Raw genomic sequence first — 16,032 nt, forward strand, 5'->3', positions numbered from 1 at the left:
TGTATGTGCCTGTGTGTGTGTCTGTGTCTGTGTTTGTGCATGTGTGGAGGCCAGAGAAAGATTCAAGGTACCCTGTCTATCACTTTTTCCCTTATTCCTTTAAGACACAGTCTTTCTCCAGACCCAGAGCGAGGCTTGTGTCCAATAACTCCTGATCCTCATCTCTGCCTACTTCAGTGCTGGGGTTCCAGGCATGGAGATCCAAGACTGGTGCTGGGATGTGAACTGAGGTCTCATGATGGAGCCATCTCCCCAGTCTCTAATATTTTCTACTATTCCTTTCCTCTATATTCTAGCCAAAGGAAAATTCTAATCATGACTTACTAATTGATTTGTTGAGCCACAGTTTGGAAACGGCTGAGTGACAGGATAGTAAATAGTTCCATATCGGGCTATAAACAGCCAGACTTCCCCTTTAGCACCCAGATTTCCTACGTTAATGAAGCCCAGTGACTGTAGGCTGGCCCATGGACACGAATAACTGAGTGCTACAGGGTGTCTAGGCAGACACAGGGAGACTCTGCCTTTGGAATGGATAGTTTTAAGTGCATTGGGAAACTCTATTTCAAAAGCACTTATTTTCCCCATTCTTAGAATCTGAAACATTGTTATAAGTAAACGGCAGTGTTTTCTTCCTTATCTGTGCCCACCCAGCAACCACAAGGGCTGACACACAGTCCTGAAAAGGCCCCGCCCCACAACCACAATGGCCTTTGCTGATCTGTTACTCTTTACCAGGATTGTTGGGTTTTACTGGCGTCTGAGTAGCAGATCTTATGATGAAGCTGGAGAAGTGGATTTATAGGTGTTATTCTACCTTTGGAGAAACTTCTTCCAAGGAGGAAATATGAAGGGCAGAAAAACACCATCCCTCCCAGTGGTGGAGACAGCACTATTTCCTGGGGCTATACACCTATCACTTCCTCATGGCAGAACACTGCATCCCTGATGCACCTCCCACCCACTTCTGTACTTTGAAATTTTCTATTACATATATATATATATATATATATATATATATATATATATATATATATATGCCACAAAACTTAGCTATTAATCAATGCAATTAAAATTTTCCTTCTAATTCTGGATACAACTTTTTCTCCCCACCATTAGCCTTCTTATACTTTCTGAGTTCAACAGTCTTAGATTTTTTTTTTTTTTTTTTTTGCCCCTAACAGAAACATAGGAAAATGGGAACAGCTAGTTACTTCTGGCCTACTAATTGTTTTTTCAATTTTTTAAATTTTTATTTATTTATTTATTTTTATTTTTTATTTTTTTGGTTTTTCGTGACAAGGTTTCTGGTTTTTAATTTTTGAAAGCAAATTTTGTTAAGTATATTTGGTGTATGCAATACGATGCTATAAAATAATTTGGCTTAGTCTGTGCACTGTGACTTTAAAAGTTAGTTTCTTATGCTAAAGATGTTGTGAAATTTCACAGGAAAACACAGAGACTTGGGTGTGCTTTGTTGAACTGTCAGCTAAGGGCTCCTGGGGTTTTTCTCCACGGTGGACTTTCTGGCTGACCAACATTCCAGTCTCTTCCTTTCCCCCAGCTCCATTTACTTCCATCACTAGGCTTTCGAGTTTTTACAAACCCTCGAGTTATACAAACTAAATGTCTAAGCAGTTTAAAACCAATGTACGGCAAGCTCGTCAATCATCCATTCTTGATCTCCTCACATTTCCCTCGCGTTGTCGCTTTGTTTCACAGAACGAGAGTTCAGCTTTTATGGTAATGTTTTTCCTATTTGATTATGCATGACCCCAATTTAGATTATAAAATGAAAAATTAAAACATGTCATATGAAAAGTATGTCCAATTTTATTATAAACAGTCAGCTGATGTTTAAGGGGCTACTTGATACTCACATGGATTTAGCATTGTTTAACTTAATTTGACTTCATTTGTTAGTTCACTACATATTTATAATTTTCCTCTGCTCACTAAAAGAATACATTTATTCCTAAGAGAAACAATTTATTTTTAAAGGTTATACAGCTATATTCAGAAGGGTTTTCTTTCATGTAAAATCTGTTCATCACAGAAAAGACTGACTTGAAACTTTGTAAATCAGTTTTCTTTCACAGCTTTGGAATTACATATGATGTTCTTCTAAGCCTGGGAATAACACTGACTGTTTATACAAAGGAAATGAAGCTCCTTTGTAGAAGTTATTATGTTTCTGTTACTTATTGATTTTGTTGCTGAGTTGATCACACCTGCCAGCCACTTTGAACATTTTGTTAGTGAGTCAGAAAATCAAGATGAAGGCCTGGAATGTTGTGAGTGACAAGAACGAATGGACTCCGAGGAGAAGAGGTAGAAAGGTAGCGATAGTTCGTTGATAAGCAGAATTTATGTTCATGCTGTCAGCAAATAACACAGAGAGGGGAGTGTGTATTGCTTTACTAGTACAGAAATGTAGATGGTGGAATGGTCCCCAAACAAGGTGGAAAATCCGGCATGTGCTGCCATGGCTGGTATTTTATCATCTTTCCATAATCCCCTGTTAGCAAGAAGCTGTCTAGCTTTAGCATTTGACTGAAGTTATTCAGTGTGGTTATCACCCACTTTCAAACTCAGGGCAAACATATGCTACAATGCCTGGTCGGCCACTGAATGGAAATAAGACTTACGGACAGTCAGTAGGCTCAACACACACACACACACACACACACACACACACACACACACACACACACCAATTCTCAAAAATCCCCTAAGAGAAAATGCTAGAGACTGCCCTTTATATTCCTAGTAGAAGTTTAAAAGCACTCATTCACTTTCACCTCTCTTCCTTAAATTCCCAGGTCTGACCGAGCTCCCTCTATCTTGCTGGTGACCCGGGGAAGACCCTTACCTTCTGACACAGGGTGATAATCCTCTCCAGAGGTAGCCGAGCCATCCTTGGTGTGGACTCTCACGATGGAAACCTTTGAAGTGTCTCCTTGACGGATGACTGGGATTTTGACAACCACCGACTCTCCTGGTCTGCTGGGCTCAGTGACACTAAATTTGGTTTCTCCAAATTTGATAACAGCTTCTAAGAATGGGGAAAACACAGATAAATGACAGTTGCTGGGACAGGGTGGTAGGAGCGGGGATTTCTCCCCATTTCTGTTTCCTTCCACATAGGGGACTTATATCATTGTTACACTCTTGGCCATTCTCTCTTGCTTCAATATTAATGAGAGTATTGAAGCAGACATGTAGATGTAGGAGATTGCTAGATCCATCCTGGGAGACACTGAGCCATGTCCTAGGAGTTGCCTCTCTGTCCCATAGATCTTACAAGTGTGGGCCACTGAGAAGGCAGAGCCCAGAACTAAGTAGTCATAAAGGCAAGTGTAGGGAGAGGGTAGCCATGAAACCTTGTGCTTCGGTATGCAGGCATAAGCCATAGGCTCCCCAGTCAGCTTCATCAGTGGTGCTGGGACTGAACTCAGGGTCCTGCACATGCTAGGCAAGAACTTGACCACCGCACTGCCTCCAAAGCTTTTTGGTTTACCGTTTTTTTCTTATGTGCACAGTGTGCAGTGTGTGCAAGTTGAGACCCGGAGTTGATGCTGGGTTCTTCCTGCATTATTCCCCAAGACAGAGTCTTTCACTGAACCTGGAGCTTGACAATTTAGCTAGTCTAGGTTGCCAGCTTGCTGCTGTGATCATGCACTTTAGTGAAGTATGAGATTACCGACATCTGCCCAGCTTTTATGTGGCTGCTGGGGACCTAAGTGCTGTCAAGTGCTTTATCTACGGAGCATCTCACCAGCCCCTAAATTAATCAGTTTTGGGGTTCTGTTTTGTTTCCCACTTATGTTTCAGTTGTTTGCAGGTCCAACTGAGAAACAAGGGGTGCTTTTCTGAGCCACCTGGGAACTCAGGGGCGGAGAGCGGGGAGTGGGCTTCGGTTCCAGAGTCACTGTTAGGAAATCAGTGGATGCTTACTGTCAGCATCGTCCTGGATCTTTATCAGGGTTTCATTCTGCTCGCCGACCGCAGCTCCAAAGGCAGAGCTGCCCTGAGGCGTGCCAAGTACCAGGCGCAGCTCCTCCACGTCCTCATAGACAGCATCGTCCATCAGCTCGAGGACACATGGCTTCTCCGTCTCACCTGGAGCAAAGCACGGTGACACATTCTAGGATAGGCCACAAATAGAAGGAAGCAGAAGCTGCTTGTGGACGTTGTACATCGTGGTGCGCACTAGGCTCCGCACCACGATGTACAACGTCCACAAGCAGGAGGGAGCTGTTTCCTCCTGATCCACCAGGGCAAAGAATACCATTCACAAGAAGCCAGGAATAAATAGTTGCTGAATAAGTGACTTTTTGAACCCAAGCTCATATTTTCATAAGGATTTCTATCATTTCTCTCTTTACAGCCTAGCACTCATCTTAGAAAGCAAAGAGAGGAAAAAAAGAAATACCTGTTTTGTGTATGAGTTCCCAGAACTGTGGTGGGGAAACTCATGAAGAGATTGCTGTGGCCGGGGTGTGGTGGCGCACGCCTTTAATCCCAGCACTTGGGAGGCAGAGGCAGGTGGATTTCTGAGTTCGAGGCCAGCCTGGTCTACAGAGTGAGTTCCAGGACAGCCAGGACTACATAGAGAAACCCTGTTTCAAAAAACAAACAAACAAACAAACAAAACAAAAAACCAAAACAAACAAAAAGAGAGATTGCTGTGGACTGGCCCTTGTCAACCTGACTGCACTGTTTTTTCATGTTACTGACTTGCGGCTTTTTGAACAGGTCATCGATCCAAAGCAATTAGATCCTTGCCTCTTACTTACAACTGGAACCAATAGTATAGTCCCAGCTTCCTCAATCTCATTAAAAAAAATTTTTTTTTGAGTGAAATCAACTTTATTAAAAAAAGAAAAAAAGTCACTTCCTCCCCTATTTCTAACATTCCCAATCTGCCCATACATGTGGGTGACACATCATCTGTAAAACAGAATACTGATCAACACTTTTTATAGAAATTTCAGAAGCTCAATAGTCAATCCTAGCCCCTCAATCTTACAAAAGATATCATCTCATTGGCTGTGGCATTGTGTCAGTGACTGTTTGCCTTGGCTTTTCTCTGTCCAGTAGACTTAAATGGTGCTTTCTCCAGTCCAGTTAATTCCTGATTTTAAATTGTTTACACCTGTGCCTCGGTGTGACCTCAGTAGGTGACCTCAGTAGTTCAGTCTCCCTGCTCTACTGGCCAAGGTCTAGCCTCACCTCACTTGATCCTGTCTCTTTGATTTTGTGTTTTCTGTTGTCCTCATTCTTGGCCTCTGATTTCTTTAGGTGTTTAGGGGGTTGTCTTTTTTCATGTTTAGGATTGTTTTGCTCTTAATCTCTTCATTCACTCTCCTGATCCTTCCACAGATTCACTTTATAAAGCTAACTTGTGTTATCTCAAGGACTGTTTTCTCAGTGGTACCCAAGTTTGTTTCCTAGCATCCACATCAAATGAGTCAGATCTACCCATGGTTCCAGACCCAAGAAATCTGATGTTTTTTTTTTTGTTTGTTTGTTTTTTGTTTTTGTTTTTTTGTTTTTGACTTCCTTAGGCACCAGGTATACAAACAGTGTAAAGACATATATGTGAGTCCATATCGTGAAAAAAGTTTTCTAATGTGTAAGTTTTCTTTTAAATTAAAAATAACTTAATTTAGTTGTAAAGATTTAAAAAAACATATTAATAGCTATAGGATAGATTAGCAGATGGATGCTCAAATATTAAGAAGCAGTCCTTACTGTTGACAACTTGAGTGTTTCAATACTCCACCAATATAAGCAAGGCTTTCCACATGTCTGTGCTTCATTTCACTAAGATATAGCCCACAAAATTATACAGGACAAAGTAGTGAAAAATCTGTGGGCATTGATATATATGGAGAAGGTGACATACATTTTTCCTAATAATATTTCAAAATTAACTTTAATTTCCAGCCTTGTGACATTTCAACATTTGATAAATTCTTGTCCTCTGAGTTATGAACTAACAATAAAAGAGATGATTAGAAATCAAAAGGTTAATGAAGAGACCCTAAGGCTACCTACTTAATGTGTCCCAATGCATATGCCTTGTTATACAGTGCACATAAAGTCATGTTGGACGCTTGTTGGAAAATCAGGAAACTTGGTTTTACTGTATTTTCCGGAGTACATGTTTGTCAGTGCACATTTGGTGCCTTTAAATTACACATAGAAATGTCAAGGGCTTAAGGCACTGTGTCCATAAACTTAACGACCTGAGTTCAATCCTCCAGATGCACATGAAGGAAGGGAGAGAAATCCCAATTCCTGAGACTTATCTTCTGACTTCGAATGTCAGCTCTGGGCATGCACATGCCCCTCCCCCATGCTCACACACATGGAATAAATACATATGATAAAAGAGCTAAAACATTTTCAAGCTCACACATACCAGGGAGGAATGTGACAGTGGAAATGTCCGTATTTGGGCGTTCCTCAAAGTCCATCATCACCTGGGCAGACCCCTGCCTCGTGTAGCATCTCACGGAAGACCGGTGCTGGATGTCACCACTCCTGTAGATCATTGCAACTACACGTCCGTCATTTTCACTGCAAGTGTACACTCTTTCTTTGAACTGCATTTTAGGCACTGTGAGAAAAAAATAAATTCATGTGTCCAGATGAACAGAAATGTCCTTTGATTAAAAATGACATTTCAGAAGATACAGTTTACCGTAGAGAATATGACAATAAATGAGAACAGTAGCCCCGTGCTCCCAGTTACTTGCCAATGTTTTGACCTTGAGAGACCGCTGTAAACGTTTCTATTTCCCTGTTGTTGTGATATTCATCGGCCTCTTTTGTAGAATAAGCATGCACCGTGAGAGCTTAGGAAGTAGATAAAACCAGAGGCCTTGAGATGTTCATGTCACCTGATTTCAGATGTTCTTGTTAGAAAGAACATTAAATGTTGTACACATCCTTACCTTTGATGAAGGAATGAATGGTAGAGAAAGGTAGTGAGTGTGTGTGTGTTAGTTTTAGGTGGTACTGAAGCTAGGCCAGTCAGACATAGGTCTCACTGAGAACAGCTTCCTTTCTTACAAGCACAGTTAGAAGCATCATGATAAAAAAAAAAGTGCCCAGATTTCTGCTTTTCAGCGATATTCAGAAAGGCCTACTACAAACCACTTTTGTGTAGCAATTTACTCTGAGACAAACCTCTACCTTGGAGGGAAACCACTGAGACAGTGGATGTTTAAAGGGAGTTGAACAACAGGATGCTCTGAGTGGAAGTGAAACACTGCATCATACAAGGAAGTTTCTTAAGTTCTGGGAGTGAACAACTCAAAGACTCCAGGAAGTCCCTGAAACTGACCAGATTCACTGCCCAAGAGGTAGAGACACTCTCAGAGAAGTTGAGCTGCCTGGAAGAGGCAGAGACCAAGCATGTCACATGGAAGAGACACTTTTCCTACCACTTTAAAAAGTGCTACCTTGAAGGGCACTTTCCCACCATGACATTTCTAACCTGTTGAGCTGCCTGCAAGCTGTGTAGTGTGTTCCAGGGTCCCAACTTCATGAGCTGTCACCCATGCTGGGGTGAGCTGTGATGTTGCAGCTGTCTTTGACTCATTTCTGCTCCTATAAGTAACCCCAACAGAACTGCTTAAAGGTTCAACCACTTGGACACTGATGGTGTCCTTCCTCTGGTCTCCTTAGGAGTAGTGTCACACAACAACAGTGTATTTGACATTTGATTAGAGAAATCTGAGGTATGGCTGGGTGACAGAAATGACAGAGTGGTAAGAAGTAGAAAAAAAATAAACCTATGAATAGTAAAAGGTTCAGGAAGTGCCACACAGCTCTGCCCATGTGGTGAAAAAAGTTTGAGCCATTCAAGACACCAATGACAATACTATATTGTTCTTTAAAATATAAGATTAGTCTTTAAAGTCTATCAAAATGAGCAGGAGTAGAACAGACGTGGGGTATTTGTACAGAGTGAATGGTGGTTTCCATGTCTGTATCTTACATGTTGAAAGCATATCAAATGCCTCGAGAGTAGACAGATAATCAAGATCAAAGGTCATTAGGATGGACTCCTGCCCAATACTTCAAAGGGAGAACTGGTCATGCAGAATCAGAGGAGGCAGATGATGTGAAGAGGCCCAGGGACAAGATGGCCACTTACAGGTCAGTGAGAGGCCTGTGCCATCTTTCCATTGTGGCTTCAGAAGGAACCGACCCCGCTGCCTCTCATTTAGGCCTCTCACTAATAGTGTGATGAGCTGCTGCTGTGCAAAGGCTTGCAGCCCTTTACAGTGTCAGCCCTAGTAAATGCCCATAGGTCTACTATACAGCTTATCACCCAACCTGCCACTGATACACATCCAATCTCATCACTGGAAAGTTTCGTCACTCACAGTCTGAGGCAGAGTCATTGATGGACACGGTGGCCTTGCTGGGCTCGCCAAGGGCAGCGTTCACGGGCATGCGAAGTACCAGTTCAAACGTCTCGATTCCCTCGAGTACTGGTCGTCCCAGGTCATCCAGAATGACCACTCGAACAGTCTGCATGTTGACGCCAGGCGCAAAATCTAAATTGCGGCTGATGCCCACATAGTCTGTTCCAGCTAGAATCATAACGAATACACTGTTTACATAGGGACTCAATTTTTAAAAGAAGTCATGACATAGATGAATTTATAGTTAAATGTTGTAGAGGCAGAGCAAATGTTGTAGAAACAGCCAACCCTACAGGGAAGTGCAATGAACAAGACGGAAAAGACTGGTGTCTGCATAGTTATTCATTCAGTGGATCTAAGGCAGCATTGTTCTAACCCCTATGTCCAATGGCTGGCTTTTAATCACATACTCTTGCGTTCCGTGTTATTCCTCTTCCTTCTTTATTGAAGTCCTTTAATGATCAGTTATAAATTAATCAGAATATCAATCAAATACATGGTAAAATTACACATAAAATAGATACTTTTGAGTTTTGTTCATATCCGTAAATATCTATTTATTTTTGTTTCTGGGGTGACTATTTTACTGAGCATAAGACCCGCAAGTTAGAACTCAACACACCACAGTGCTGTTCCTCTGTCACCCACGCTTACTCCAGGCAGTGAGAGTCATTTCCATTTTGTTCATATTTTATCTTCTAATCTGCAACTGTGAGTGTGCCTGTTTCTGGTTCATTAAGACAAAGTTTCTATTTCTTACAGTTGGAGGTATAACTCAGTGAGAGTTGTGTGCTGGGCGTATGCAAAGCCCTGAATTCAGTCTCCAGCATTCAAAACTTCACACAAAAAACCAAATGTGTGCGTGTGAGTGTGTGTGTGCGTGCGCACGTGCGCGTGTGCACACACACACACACACACAAATGTTTTCTTGTGTTTCTCTTGCATTTTGGTTTTCTTTTTCTTTATGCACACCTTCAACTCTGATTTGAATTTCATTCTTAAAAATGAATAATTTGCCTGGTGTGGTGGACTTGGGAGGCAGATCTTTATGAGTTTGAAATTAGCCTGGTCTACATAGCAAGTTCCAGGACAGCCAGAGCTATGTAGGGCCCTGTCTCATAGAAAGAAAGAAAGAAAGAAAGAAAGAAAGAAAGAAAGAAAGAAAGAAAGAAAGAAAGAAAGAAAGAAAGAAAGTAATTTTGGGGCTTGACTTGGTTGCATATGCCTTTAATCCCAGCACCCAGGAAGCAAAGACAGGCAGATCTTTGTGAGTTCAAGGTCAGTCCAGTCCACATAACAAGCTTAAGATTAACCTAGTCTAGATTTCTATAGAGTATGGTTAAGATGAGCATGTGGGCTGAAGACACCCTCCTGGGAAGGACTTGAATGCCGTTGGATTCCGTGAAGGACTAACAGCAGGCGTGAGGGCTCCCCTGCATATGCCCGAACAGTTGACCTCGTTAGCTTTGCTGAGCAGAGAAACAAACCACGCAAGCGTGAGCATCACAATTTAGCCTCTGAGCCTTAAATTACCACCCAAACTCTGGTTCACGATTCTGAAGTCCCAATGTAAAGTCTAAATTCACGTACTCTATAGAAATAATTCCAGGTGTGGGGGATAAGATCCAGTAAGAATGTTTCATTCAGGGGAAATGTTCAGTAGCTGGAAGCCAAGGAACAACCCAAAAGGCTGATTTGATGTAGGAGACTGCTCACCATCTGCAGAGGAGGACTCTGTTTTCCGGGACCTCACTGTGACACTGGAAGGCTTAGAGAGGTCGGTCCCTGTCCTCCACACCTGCAGCTCCACGTAGCCGGCACTCTCATCCACGGAGTACTGGGTGTCCCCAAAGTAGAAGGCAGGCTCTGTTAACAGAGGCATGGAAACCATTGCTGTTAGTTCTCTCTCCCTCATCCTCTGCCCCTGAGATGATGCACATGACACGGTTTGCCTTTCATGTATGTAAATATCTATGTGGTTGTGTTTTATGGTGCCGGACAATGAATCGGGGCCTCGTGCATGTCAGCTGAATTACATCTATAAAGTCTTATGTAGGTTATACATGGCTTCAGGGTGCTCTTCAAAACTTAGCCAGAAAGATACAACCGAATGAAATGTGCACATAACACTTTTTGTTTCTTAAAGTTTTGTGTGAGTATTCACTCTATGACTCCTCACTAAGACCCAACCATGGGACAGAGAGATTGCATCTGCTTTCTGCTTTCTCCCGGTCCATCAGATTTAGGTTTAACTCATGATATTTGAGTCTGTATTTAACTAGAAGGAATAGAATCAACCAACTAGACTAGTAAAAAATAATGTCCCCAAGGCTTTAGGGAGACTGGGGCAGCGTGCTGGTTACTTGTAGGGCTTTGTCTCTGTATGAACTGAGTAGTCACTGAACAAGTGACCTCATACAAAGACACATCCTCATGGATGTGAATGATGCTTCTTGGGCTCCATGGTCCCTGCTTCAGGAACTCTACTTCCTTCTGTGTTGGGGATGAATCTGAGATCGTCTCCTCTTTGACTCTCTCTATGGTCAACCCTTGACTCTTTTTTTTTTCACTTTTCTTTTTTTTTTTTTTATTTTTTTATTTTTTATTTTCTTTATTTACAGCAGTCGGGTGCTCTTACCCACTGAGCAATCTCACCAGCCCCCAAAAGAGGATCTTATACTTTATGTAAGATCTTACAATCTTGCAATGGCTCAGAAAACCTCAGGGTGTGTGTGTGTGTGTGTGTGTGTGTGTGTGGTGAGAGCACTTGTATGAAGGAAACCCTGGATCTGATCCCCAGCGCGTGTAATAAAACAAAGCCACAGGAAAAGCCAAAGGCAATCTCCCTTCACTGCTACATCTGCAAATTAATTACCTTTATTAAAAAGCATAATACAAATACATGTTTCTCCCTCCATCTGACAGGCATGTTTAGAAGCAGCAGCTCCCCTGGCCTCCTAAATCATAGGAAACCAATCTTGGAAACATTTGCCTATGTGCGTTCAGAGATGATAAATCTGCCCAGAGCATAGTTGGCCTCCCCCATCCTTTCAACTTGGACATGCGTGTGTGTACAGATGAAGGTGTTATCTTACAGCTCCAGGCAAGCAGACCTGGAGGACAAACTAACACATTCCTTACATTTCTCTCCTCTAAGGAGGGGCAAACGTGAAGGCCGAGAAGCCAGAAAATGACTCTTGTGAGCAGATGGCTGAACCAGGCGCAGCAAGCTTCTCCTCAGAAGGCTTACGTAATTATCATGGAGGACTGGACATGTGCTTCCAACAAGGGATCTTTTTCAGTCTCTCTCTGTTTCTGGTACTAAACGGTTAGGTTTCTAATCAAAAGCTGTGTAATACTGTGATGTTACCTCCCGTCTTCCTAGTCCTCAGGGATGCTTATTCATTAGAAATAGAGTTGAGAAAATAATCATGCGAGTGCAATCATAAAAGACCAGGGGAGCTGCGTGCTGGGGGTGGTGTGTGTGGGGGAGGGGATAGGAATGGGTAGGGGTGGGGACGTGGAACTGTGGACTGCATGGGCATTCACTCATGTGTGTCCTGTTAAACATAAAGCAAGGCTTTCACCTTATAGCTTAACATGTAGTTCACATATGAAAACAAAGAGAGAGAGAGAGAGAGAGAGAGAGAGAGAGAGAGAGAGAGAGAGAGAGAGGGAGAGTAGCATAATGACTAAGCTGCAAATAATGGTGCAGAAAGAATCAACACACTGCCAATCACACGGAGCACTATTGCCTTCAGTCAAAAGCTGGAGGGGGACTAGAGACAGGACTTTACTTATAAAGCCTTCCATTTTAATACACTAGCTAGTAGGACTTAGGAAAGGTAAGACCCAAATTCTCTAAAATGAAGCTTGCCCATGGTCAGCTATAAGTTAGGTGTCTGTCTTCTATCCACTGAGGGCGATGAGAAGACGGGTTAAATGATCAGTTGTAAGGGTGACAGTTAAAATTTAGGTGACTTCAACACAGTGCTTTCTACAACATAAAAAACACAGAGCAGCATTTAAAAAGAAAATAACCCCATTCCTCACAAGTTGCTTATTTAACCAATCAAAAGAAATAGAGGAAAACTTGGCATCTCTGTGTCTTTTCAGTATAGACGAATGGGAACTAGAATGCTGGTGGTTATATTTAAATTTCTCGTTTTATTCTTATAAGGTCTAAAATGCGAATGGATTCATACATGTTACTATTGGATCAAAATCTTAGATACGTAAGCGAGCTACAGATGCTGCAGGGAGCTGCAGACATTATGCAGAGTACATATGATGACCCTAGAACTTTAAAAAGATTCTATGTGTATGAGTGTTTTGCCTGCATGTTTGTCTGTGTGTGTGTGTGTGTGTATACCACTTGCACACTTGGTGCATGGAGGCCAGAAGAGGGCATTGAGTTCCCTGGAACTGGAGGTACAGATGGTTGTGAGCTGCCATGTGGGTGCTGGGAACTGAACCTGGGTCTTCTTGAAAAGCAGCTCCTAACCACCGAGCCATCTCTCCAGCCCGAGGTTGGGACATTTTAATGTGCATCTACAATCAAAAGGGGGAAATGACTGAATGGGCGAAGTCATCTGGAAGGCGAAGACACCTACACAAAATCCACAACAACTGCTCCGTGTGTGCTAACAAAGAGTTTTTATAAGGATGGCTTTTGGCGAGTGTGATAGTTTGAATAAGCAGGGCTCTGATAGAGCGGCACTATTTGAGAAAGCTTAGGTGTATACTTGGTAGAGGAAGTGTGTCACTGTGGACAAGCCTTGAGGTTTGGTAAATCCCAGCCAGGTCCAGTGGCTCTCTCTTCCTGCTGTCTGTAGATATGAATGTAGAACTCTCAGCTACTTCTTTAGCCCATGTCTGCTAGCATTCGGTCTTACTTCTTGTTATGATAACAATGGACTAAACCCCTGAAACTGGAAACAAGCCCCAGTTCAATGCTTTCTTTTATAAGCGTTTCTGTGTCATGGTGTCTGTCTTAGTATTTTATTGCTGTGAAGAGACACCATGACCATAGTAATTCTTACAATGGGAAACATTTAATTTGGGCTGGCTTACAGTTTTGGAGGTTTAGTTCATTATCTTCATGGAGAGAAGCTTGGTGGCATGCAGGCAGACATGGCGCTAGAGAAGGAGCTGAGAGTCCTACATCTTGATCCACAGGCGGTAGGAAGAGAACTGGCCTACCCTCACAGTAACATACTTGCCCCAGCAAGGCCACCCTTACCTCAATAAGATCACGCCTCCTAATAGCGCTATTCTCTATAAGCCAAGCATTCAAATAGCAGTCTATAGGGGCCACACCCATTCAAACCACCACAATGCCTCTTCACAATAGAACATTGACTATGACACTAAGACTCTCTGGTAAGCGTCTATCACCCTGCTCTTCCTTAATTACTTTTATTTTATTATTTTTTAAAAACAATACTAACTGAAGATCTTTGTAAATCTGTCACAGACACATTCACATTATAATCCAGACCAAAATAGACACAGCCACTCAGTTCCCTAATTCAGCACTGAGGTAGGTAGGCACTGTACCTTGAACTGCAGTTAGGTCTACTTAACGTACAAAACAGGCCGCTGCCTGTTAAGCAGACTGTAAAGCAGAAGAAGGATGATAAAATAAAACCATGCTGCCTGCAGCCCCCGCCCAGGAATCACTGAAAACATTCCCCAGCACTCCATCCCTCAGCAGTTCACAGCACATGTTTAGTCTCTCCGCACAGGGCAGATAAGTTGTATCCAAATCATGGGAGGGCCTCACCACGAGGGAGCTTTTCCAAAGGCTCATGGGGAGTGTGTGCAGTTCTAAAAGGAACACAGGATCTCCCCTCATCCTCGGCAGAGCACTTTAGACTCAGGGCAGAGGTTGAGGTACTCATGGTAGACTTGTCCTAGCCATGAGCCAGACTCGCAAGTGGACGCTTTCCCTTCAAGGAGGACAGGTTGAACCACATCTGCTTGGCTAACATGGAAGTGAAGGGAAAGGCTTGGCAAGGCCACATGGCTCACACACCTGCCACAAAGGCTAAGGGAAATAATTCAAGTTCTGTTCCCAGGAAGAGAAAGGGAGCTTTCTATTTAACTATGTATGTATGTATGTATGTATGTATGTATGTATGTATGTATGTATCTATCTATCTATCTATCTATCTATCTATCTATCTATCTATCTAACTGGTGTCTGGATTGGTGTTTACAGTTTCACTGTGTCTCCTGAGATGAAAGGAGGAGGTACCAGCAGTAATTGGTATCTCGAGCCAAGTCTTGTTTACTCATGCATGCACAAGGGCCATTAGTCAAGGGCGCTTTGCAGCTCTAACACGTTTGCTTAAAACTGAATGGGATAGAAGCCTGCATGCTGTCTTTGGGTTTAGAGTTGAAAACACAGGGGACTTGTCTCTAACCCAGAGATCCCTTCGGAGGTTTTGATGCTGTCCTGGTTTGCTTTGCATCGCTGTAATAAGTACAGGGGCCAGCAGTGACGTGGGGGGAGAAAAGGGTTTATTTGGCTTATGGTCCCAGACCATCACTTAGAGAAGTCAGGGTAAGAACTCAAGCAGGATCCAGAAAGGAAGGTTACTAGCTTGCTTCCCTGGCTTGCTCAGCTACCTTTCTCAAGTATCCCACACCTCTTGTGATGGGAGCACTCCCACTGCGCTGGTCCTCCCACATCGATCAGCCATCGAGAAAACGCTCCACAGACAAAGCCATGGGTCAACCGATGATGCCATTTCTCCGTTTGAGATTCTCTATTCCGAGCTATGTCTAGGTTTGGGTAAATTTGAAAAAGACTAACCAGCAGAGACCGTCATGGCTTACTGAGTCCTTACAAACCATTTCCCATAGGCACAGCAACGTCACTTTCTCTCAGGGTTGAAAGTGTCCACTCGTGTAGTCTTTGCTTTTCTCTTCATTGTGACAAAGTACTTCCAAAGCAACTTTAGGAAAGATGACGTTAATTTGGCTTGCATTTGGAGGAAATGCCTTGTGGCCGGAAGGCAGGAAGGTTCAGGAATATGAGGTTGTCTAGACATAATGCTTCCACATTCACTAACAGAGAATGGACGGGAAATGGGGCCAGCCTATCCAAATCAAGGCCCACCCTTAGGGACACAGATTCTCTAGGCAGCCTCATCTCTTGAAGGCTCTGTACCTTTTCGAAACAGTGTTCAAGCATGTGAGCCTGTGGGGACAGTTCACATTCAAACCCGAACTCCCATCCCCCGGCTTCTCTCTGCTTTATCACCTAGATGCAGCTAGCTAGCACCACGGGATGTTTGAACTTTCCCAAGAACCATTTAAGGAGACTCTGGACAGAAACAGACAGGCTGAAAGCCAGGACCACCGTTGCACTTACCCTCCCACTGGGAAAGTCCCCATGGACCTCACGGCCCTTAGGATTGTCCCCAAACTCCTCACTATGGTCTCCAAGACACTGGCACTTAGAGACTCCCTCTGCCTTCTACACTGCATGCTGGTCACATTCTGCTCAGCGACTCAGCATCCGGGATATCTTGCACGTGCTGCTCCCAGCCGGTTTCAGCCACTCTTCCCTCAGGAA

The 16,032-nt window shown here is 43.1% G+C and overlaps 1 protein-coding gene across 1 annotated transcript in view; it reads right to left on the reverse strand.

The window, feature by feature from the left end:
• Nucleotides 1-16,032, reverse strand: part of Frem2 (FRAS1 related extracellular matrix 2) — a 135,372-nt gene that overhangs the window by 26,097 nt on the left and 93,243 nt on the right. Inside the window, exons 7-11 of the mRNA XM_021196311.2 lie at nt 10,164-10,313; nt 8,406-8,615; nt 6,431-6,628; nt 3,958-4,122; nt 2,873-3,055 (exon numbers count right to left, since the gene is read on the reverse strand). Of these exons, the coding sequence (XP_021051970.1) occupies nt 2,873-3,055; nt 3,958-4,122; nt 6,431-6,628; nt 8,406-8,615; nt 10,164-10,313 (906 nt within the window). The remainder of the gene's footprint in view (nt 1-2,872; nt 3,056-3,957; nt 4,123-6,430; nt 6,629-8,405; nt 8,616-10,163; nt 10,314-16,032) is intronic.

The sequence above is a fragment of the Mus pahari genome, chromosome 4 (genome assembly GCF_900095145.1).
Source record: "Mus pahari chromosome 4, PAHARI_EIJ_v1.1, whole genome shotgun sequence".
In the NCBI taxonomy this organism is placed as follows: domain Eukaryota; kingdom Metazoa; phylum Chordata; class Mammalia; order Rodentia; family Muridae; genus Mus; species Mus pahari.